General features: G+C 31.4%; 1 protein-coding gene across 1 annotated transcript; it reads right to left on the reverse strand.

Annotated features, from left to right (window-relative positions):
- Positions 1-3,362: 3,362 nt before the first annotated feature.
- Positions 3,363-4,590, reverse strand: LOC112679971. The gene is made up of 4 exons (XM_025549926.1): positions 4,441-4,590; positions 4,126-4,361; positions 3,911-4,058; positions 3,363-3,536 (listed from the first exon to the last, which is right to left on the reverse strand). The coding sequence occupies exons 1-4, from the start codon at positions 4,588-4,590 to the stop codon at positions 3,363-3,365; spliced, it is 708 nt and encodes a 235-aa protein (XP_025405711.1).
- Between the last annotated feature and the right edge of the window lie 4,878 nt (positions 4,591-9,468).

Consider the following 9,468-nt stretch of genomic DNA (forward strand, 5'->3'; position numbering starts at 1 on the left):
CTCTTAAATAGATTTAAGTTTTGGACGGTACTAAATAATGTAAATGATTTTATAGTTTATTTTTTATATAATTTTATTTGTTCATAAATAATTTTTCCTTGAGAATACGAAAAATCAATTTGGTTTTATTTAAAAATCACCGTATAAATATTACGGTGCAACACGATTGCGCCCCGATCCTTTTTACCTGATAAAATCACAACACCATTGCGCACCAGATTATATGTGTATATACTATGTACAATAATTTATGTACAACATAAAATAATGTATACAATACATACTTCCTATAATTTGCATATACATGCACTCAAACTATTAATTCACAAAATGCACTTCTTAAAAATCAAAATGAAAAGTTGATTGAGCTAATAATAATTATTATAATAATATCGACTAATGACTATCAGTAAAGAAAAAAAAAAAAATGTTAATTAAAAAATTTAGACTATTTACCATGTCAGTATAAACATTTAGCGTACATGTAATTTAGAAAAGAAAACAACTTTTAACCAAGCTAACGATGATAATTTGTTGATAGTCCTAATCCTGAAATAATTGGTGAGGAAAATTGCGAATTAATAGGTCATAAGTTTGAGTGCGTGTATAAGAAAATTATATGTAAAAAGTATGTATTGTATACATCATATTATGTTGTACATAAATTATTATACATAGTATATACACATATTATTATTTGGTGCGCAATGGTTTTGTGATTTTATCAAGTAAAAAGGGATCGAGGCGCAATCGTGGTTTATTAGTCGGGTAAAAAAAGGAAAAATTGCGCGATAGTGTTGCAGTCAAAATATTGCCATCCCCTTAAAAAATGTTGGGTGGCTATTGCTTTCCTGAACCGCCCTTTAAATACGGTCCTATATGGGCCGTGTGAACTTTGGGCGATTGTGTAACCGGCCCGAGGAAAAAAATATTGTAAAAGGTCCGTTGTAAACTCGGCACCGATTTTTTTCAGATAAAAACAATTGATGTGTAAACTCGGCTGGACTTAGAAATTATACCCAGATATCTTATTAGCATAGATGTGACCAGATTTTTATAGTTTTTGTTGCTGAAACGTTCTAAGAACCCGCAAAAGTTTTATTTTTATTTATTTACAATACATTTAACAGTGATAATATTTTTTTTTTTTTTCATTGTACTACTGTAGTATTATAATTCATAATAACTAGGAAACGGATTTGAACGCAAATTGCATTTATTTTTGAACGTTAATTTCATCCATCAAATAATTAAAAAAAAAGGGACTTTTATTTTGAGTTTTTAAGCCTTTTTTACCTTTCAGATCATTTTTTGAAATTTTTATTGTATTTGTATGTTTTTAAGTAATTTTTATATAAGAATTGATAGAATTCGATAAAAATTTAGTTGAAATTCAAAAATGTTCATGTATTCATTTAAAACACTAGATGAAACCATAACGAATAAATCTATCTGGATTATAAATTGATTTTTCGGAAATAAAGATAAGAGATAAAAGAAGACGAATATTTGATAAAAACAAGAATTTACAATAACAAAACGAATTTTTCCAAAGTCAAATAGTACATCGTGTGGCAAGAGCGGAAAATAAGTTATTTCAGTCGTGGGCGACGTGTGCGGCACATACTATTTTTTGTCGCGCCCCTGCCGTCCGTGGAAAAAGTAATGCAGGGATCTACGTGACAGCAGACCGTTTTACAAAAACATTTTCATGGAAGAGAAGTTATTTTGTTTCGCAATCGTTACAGTCTCTACTTTATTTACATATATTTTCATAAATATGTCTTGCATATCAATGACCTTAGTATGTATTTTGATTTCTGGTTGTGCTGGAAACATGCGAATTTTAATGCATTTTGTAAAATTTCTGTTACGAGTGCATTAAATCGTATTTTTTTGAGGTATTTTTCTTGTTTTTTGAGCATTTAAATCCGTTACCTAATCGTTGAAAGCGTACACACAGAGATTATGAAAAATGGCTACTGATAATACTCAACCTCAACGTTCTACACTTTAGATTATTTGGTCTACTCAACACTCGTAGATAACCATGCTTTGTGACTATTAATGTAATGATGTAGTCGGTTACATTACATTTTTAAAATATTAATAAGTAATAATAATTTTAATTTTACAACTCACGCTTTTTATTGAGTCTTAAAAGCTATACAGTTTAGTTTAAAATACGTACAAGTATAATAATAAGTGACATATAGACTTAGGTGAATAAACTGGCCATTGGTGTACAACCGGCTTTTCTAACGTACTCTTCAAAACAATATAATAATTTTATACGCTCTTATCTTATAGCTAGAGGAAATCTTGAGGTTTATTTAGCTGATACATTGGCATTATTTTTAGTACTTAATTAAGAGCATCTGATACCGTTTTGTGACGTCTAGTTATTTTACACGTAAATATGGTAAAATAAAGTGAGTAAACACTAACTGAAAACACTCAATATCCTTGCATAGCGACCTGCAATTTGAATTATGTTTTTTAGTTATTTTTCCACATAAAAATACAAATTTTTATGATCTTCGATTTTTTTTATCTTGATAAGACAAGCGCATAAAACTATTTTTTCTTAAATGGACAATATCTATTTTAATCACTAACTATTTTTGCCTAATTTTTTATGAATTTTGGTAGCTTAATCAACTTCTTAAGTCCAAAATAGACCACGTTATAGCAATTTATAAAAAAATTGTTAAATTTTTATCTATTTTGGACTTATAAAGTTAGTCAAGCTACCAAAGTTCATTAAAAAAAAGGGCAAAAAATAATTAGTAGTTTAAATAGGGGGTGGCCATTATGGAAAAAAAAATTGTATGTGTATGTCCAATTAAGTTAAAAAAAAATTCGAAGTTTATAAAAATGTTTTTTTTTATGTAATAAAAATCAAATAAAAAAACTAAATTTAAACTGCAGGTCTTTACGCAAATATATTGAAAGTTCTCAATTATCGTTGATGCACTGTATATTCCTTATCTTCCATCATTACGGTTGATGTATTTTAGCGATAAGGATTTTGAAGAATTATTTGAAATCGGTATAAAGTTCGATGGATATTAATATTGTAAATCTAAAAATGTTGCCTCAAACTCAAGTATAACTTCGCATTTCATGCGGAATTCCAATGCGTTTTCAGAATCCATATCGTTTCAATACATCAACCGTAATGATGGACAAAAAGGAATATATTTTACTATATTGTAATTATAAGATGATACTGTATAAAACGATTATATTGTTTTGATGATTACGTTTAAAAAGTCGGCGGAACGCTAACGAGCAACTTCAGCCACGTGTCGGAGTGAATTATTACGATCGCAGTCGTACGTACTACTCTAAAAAAACGTTCAATACTGGTATTGTAGAGAACTCGGTTTCCGGACGAGCCAATTGTAGTTTCTCTCTAGGATGATTCGGTTAATCCTGCGAACTGTTCGAGCGGGTTGCATGCCGTTACCAGCGTATTTCTCAAGAGTTTTATACACCTTTCCGGCTGAACAATGTTTGGACACTTGGTCAACCTGAAAACACACAATCGGCAAAAAGATGCAACGAAAAAATCCTATAGATCGGTTTTTTGCAATACATAAAACTGATGCGAAAAACACCTCAACGATGCATCCAGAGGCGAGACTAGGGATTTTTACACACGGGAAAAATGTTAAAAACACGCCCTACCAAGAATCAAATACCCTTCCTTATAATTTTTTTCTAATAATTTACATACATTTCATACGTATTGAGTTGTAAACACATTACCAGTGACTAAGTTAAAAATATCAAACTATGATAGCAGTCAATAATAAATCATTTACTACGGAAATTTTACTCCCGGCGATAAAACCCCGTCTTCCTGCCGCTTCTAGTTCCGCCCCTGGGTGGTGCGATCGCATACCATTTCAAATCTGGGTCCGATTATCTGCAACAGTGCGCACAGGCATTCCAGGCAGTGCGCGTCGCCCGACGCCAGTAAACCACTGACCGTTTTCTTGACGGTGTGCGACATCTTGAATTTGTTCAACATGAACAGCCAGCCGATAAACCTACGCGACATGGTCGGCTTAAAAAAAAAGTCCCCTAATATCCAAATACCCGGACCAATGCGATTACCTGCAAGTTTCCATCGTGCGGACGCGCACCTTTTTGCTCACGCTGTATTCCGTCTGCGAGCCCGTCGTCGGATCGTACGTCTTGGGCAAATCTCTCAGCGCTCTCAGGCACGACGTCTTCATTTTCTTTATGAACACGTCGTGTACCACGGCGAAATAGCGCGTCTTGGACGCCTTCGTGACCGCGTCCGAACACAGACACGCGTACAGACCACTGCTGTCCGGGTCGCGAACGGCCTGACGACGTAAACAAATCCAAATAGATAAATTCGGCTAGTCAAATACGGTTCCACGGTTCCGGAACTGTGCGTCGTACCTTTTTCACGATCAAGTTGGTGATCGGCCCTACGTAAGATTCGTCGCCTCGTACCGCTTGCACTAGGACGGCGAGAAGAGCGTCCGTGTGCTTCGGCAATTCTTGCTCCGTGACCATGTTCAGCACGTCAGAAGCCTTCTGTACGAACATCTGAGAGCGCAAACGAATAAGGCTATCGTTTTTTTTTTTTTTTTTGTTAAACGGGAGGAAAAAAATCACTACCCTTCCAGATGTACGCAATAAATGCAGGGCCCGGATTCTGTAGCATTTTCCAATATTGTTTAAGGACACTAATAAAACAAGCTGTGGAAGCCATACATTTTATTTCACGGATTTCCAATATAAGATTGTATAATGCGTTGTATGTGTTAAATTTGACTTTTCGTGTTTTTAATATTATAAATCATATTATTGCACATATTTCATTAATTTTAATGCTATAGGATCCAAGCCCTGATAAATGACCCGCAAAAAGATGATAATCACCTTCTGCTCTTCGAGTTTGCTGAACGATTTGTTTGGCATACTAATCAATTCTAAGAATGATACTGAAGAAACTTTCACCGGACTCGGAGCTTGACGTATGTATTTATAATTCAAGTTTTGTTTGTCATTGAATGTCTCAGGAGATATTTAAATTGGTATACTTATCTGATATACTCAGTATATAATTACACAATATTAAATATTTATGAAATTAAAATATATGTAGATAATTTCCACGTCAAGTTCAAATTCATCTATTTTTCTTGTGGTGTATTTTCGTCTCTTATGTCGGCTTGAATTATCAACCACTGGCCCATGTACCGAAATGGATCACACCGATACCGTTCAGAAACTTTATGTAAACTTTCGACTAGCAATTTTCCTAATGATTGTTTAATATTATCAATATTTTTCTTCGTGGTTGCTTGGTACATTGTCGTCAAGGTAAAATTTGATTGTCACAGAGATTTCAAAATTCAAATTTTACTTGTATGTTGATTGTGATTATAACACCACACACACACACACTTTTATAACGTTTTAAAGAAATAATAAAAATATTAATATTTTTTATTTATTATAATAATAATAATAATAATAATAATATGAATAAAAATAATTATTTAGCACACTCAAATATTAAAATACAAATTCAAATAAAATATTAAAAATGTCAAATGATAGGGCTGCAAAAATAAAAGTAAAAGCCCACGAAGACGGCTAAAAACAAACAAGCTTGCCGATCGCTCGCGGTGGTCGGTACACCGTCCTCGAACACTTTGTGATACATCATTGTTTTCCAGAACTGATTCTTTTAATCAAGCAGGCGTTGATAACCGATCGTACGGTGGTAAAGGGCTATAAAGGGTGAGATAGCGGTATCCGTGTGACACGATCGTATCATAGTTACAGCCAAAGTTGGACTGTCCAGGATGGAAAATGAGTGATTGCCTCCTGGGCCCTCCATAGTGTCGTATTAATTAACAGTATGCAAGATGTAATATTAAAATATAATGGTAAAACCAATCGTTTACTATTAGAATATCCGAATTTGGATGAATCGAGCAAAATTAATTAAAAATATTGAATTATATCGCTTTGAAAAATGGTTAACTTTAAATTTTGAAAAAATGTGAATACTTTTTGAATTTTTTTTTTAAGTAATCAAAAAAAGTTAGGCTATTACTTAAATACTACCTTAAAAAAACTCCATTCAAATACTCGTAGTAGATTATGAGTTATCGCGACTGACTTTCTAATTAATTAACATACTGTATCATATTATGGGAAACAGTATACCTTTTTGGACTAATTTTGCATTGATTAGAACCATTTCTGAGGTAAAAGAACCAAAGGATCTGATGAAAGGAAATAGTGAAAGGGCAGAAAATTGTAATGATCTATTCGGCTGAATACTTGAGAAATATTATTGAATTAAATAAATGGTTGATAACATGTTGCATTGTTTTAAATTATTTTTTTTTTACACCTTAACAATGTATTTTCCATTACATAGGAAATTACGTTTGTTTGGCCAATACTTTTAGAATTATTACTTTTTGATGAGTAGTAAATGTTTTTAAATTTCGTGAGAATTATCTTGAAGTTTTTTTTTTCCAAGTACAGTTCTCCAATATTGAAGCGTCATGCCACCCATCAAACCCTTCAGACTAACAAAGCAAATCGGACCCAAAGGTAGATTGATGGTAGTTTGAATTCTTAGCTTAGGGTGACCTAAAATCATGTCAATTATTCCGATTAGATTTTCGCGTTGAAATTAAAAAAGTCTGTTTGTACTGAAAATCTATTGAGGTCAATAAAAAGTTAAGTTTTCACTGAAAATTAAAAATATTTCATAATGTGTTTAATAGTTATTCACTTATTTGTTTATATATTATTAAATGTTCATAAATTCTTTGTTTATTAATTATGTTTGTTTATGTACTCAAAATATATCTTTTAAAAATTTCAATTTATTATAATAATAATAATAATAAAATTATGTTAATTTATACTTTCAGATAAAAATAAAGGACCTAAACAATCATTTAAAAAAATCATTATGATGATGATTTGCATGTAGACAATTATGGTCCTTCAAATTCGAATGATATACCAAAATCTCATCCTCCTCACTTGAAAGGACGAGAAATTGGTAATATATAAATATATATGTTTTTTTTTTTTTTTTATCAAATGATATACTTATTTGATTTCAGGCTTATAGCATGCTCGTAAACAAGCAAGTATGAGAGAATAGTAGTATGAAAGTATGAAAGATGTATTGTTTATAAAATGTATCTTATAATAATAATATTAATAATTATAATTATAATTATATCGGTCGTGCGCCACCGAAATATAGTGTATGATAATATACAATATGATAATATATTATCCGTGGTAAAAACGGAAAAATATTTTGCTCTCAGATCATGAGTTCGAAAATTTGCAGATGGGTATTGTTGGGCCAGCAATATATTAAATTGAATAAAACCAAAACCCAAGGGGTGGCGATCCACCTATCACCCCTCCCCCCTTATAACTGTCACTTTATATATATTCTGACGCACAAAGCGTTTCGAAAATTTCAATCACAGCTAAAAATTATTAACTGTTTATTATAAACCAACAAAAACATTTAATTTTCTATTTGTATTTATTTGCATACTTTCTAATACCTCATGTAATTCGTCGAACGATTTTGGTAGTGCAGGCATTGAATTCTTATTAACGTTATACGTATTCCAGTATTGGATACCGTTAACTTGGAGATCTTGCGCGTCAGGGTCAGATTAAACTTTGTCATGTTTATCATATTTTATCGGCTAAAATTATGGTGCCGAGTTCACAATCGATTTTATTTTATTACCTGATGTTTCCTGGCCGAGTTTACAATAAAAAAGATAATCGAGAGCTGAGTTTACCCCTGTCCTGGACTTTAACGAACATTACGCAGTGGACGCGCATCTGTACGTCGACAGCCACGTGCTTTATTATGCTCTTCGCTTATATATATTTAAATAATTTCCTATTCTTTTGTGCACGCGTACGCCTATTGGTCGTCGATCAATTAACTTAAACTTATCATACACGATCAATTTTGAAACGTTTATTGTTCAAAAACGTTTATCGAAAATCTTCTCATATCCAACTGGTCCGAAAACAGATTTAAAACGCTTCCAACAAGAAGACTCGAGTGAAAAAAAATGGTCTATCATTTTTTTAAAAAGTGTCAAACAATGGTCGCTTCTTTGAATCAACATTTTATGTACATTAAACATTTTATAATGTAGTCTATTTTTATCCGTGTACAGTGCACAGAATGTCCTATGCAGATGCACCAATTGCGATTTCCTCTAAGATAAGTAAAATAACTTGATTTTTATCTTCATTACTTAATAAAATTATGTTTTTTTCACGACTCGCATCGTGTTCAGGCCCGTGTACATGAAAAGAGGTCTCCTCTGTTGACGGTCGTTTTACATACATTTTTACTAAGAATAGAGTCCTTATTTTATAAATGTTAAACTGACCTGAAAATTCAGATATAGTTGCCTACTTTTGTTTTAACAGTGTTAATTTTTTCGATTTGACGCACTTTTCGAGCCTTTTCCACATACTGTTGAATATCGTTGTAAATTCAATCATTGATAAAATGTATTTTTAGCTGTTCTAGTTCAGACATTTGTTGATATTTATTGATTTTCAATCAGGATATATTTGATAATGGACATTCCAATGTGTTTTTTTTATATTGACCAAATATAACATATATAGTTTTGACCACCTCCTTGGACGATTACTGTGCTCGGGCATTCTAAGGGAAAAAAATATTCATACGTAAATGTAAATTAAATTTCTAAGTTATGGTAAAAAAATTACAAAAATTACTTATTATATTATTTTTCGAAAAATTTAAAATATAGTTTCATGGAGTTTATTTTTTAAAAAAATTTTGACATTTCATTTTCATTAACATTGTGATTTTTAGCATGGTTGTTAGTGTATAGAAAAAATAGAATGTTTGAAATTAGCACAAAAAGGGATTAGATAGTATCAGAACTGAAAACAATATAATGTTAAGATGAAAGTACACTATTTTTTTCTAAAGTAAAATGAATGTTAAAAATCATAAGGTCTACGAAAATAAAAAATTGAAACATCAAATCACCCATAGAAAATAACTCTGTAAAATATGGCCATCTTCAAGTTTTTCAAATATAACAAAATAAAAAGTATTTTTTCTAAATTTTTTATTGAAATATAAACATATAATTAAAATATGAATTCCATTATACATATTATCTCAGGAGATGCAACGGGTAGTATATCTTTGTGAGACACTCTTTTATGGATTCTTTTATGGAGACTTTATTATTTATTATACTTGTGTACAGTTCGTAAAATGTAATGCTACAAAAAATTACCATCCCAAACATTTTCGGTTTATCCTGCGGGTTTTGAGCTTAAAAGCATATTATAATATAGTGGTGGATTACTTAATGCTATTTTATAAACTCGTCAATGGTTTTGCGGTTG

Source organism: Sipha flava, unplaced genomic scaffold (assembly GCF_003268045.1).
Source record: "Sipha flava isolate LNK unplaced genomic scaffold, YSA_version1 171_pilon_pilon, whole genome shotgun sequence".
In the NCBI taxonomy this organism is placed as follows: domain Eukaryota; kingdom Metazoa; phylum Arthropoda; class Insecta; order Hemiptera; family Aphididae; genus Sipha; species Sipha flava.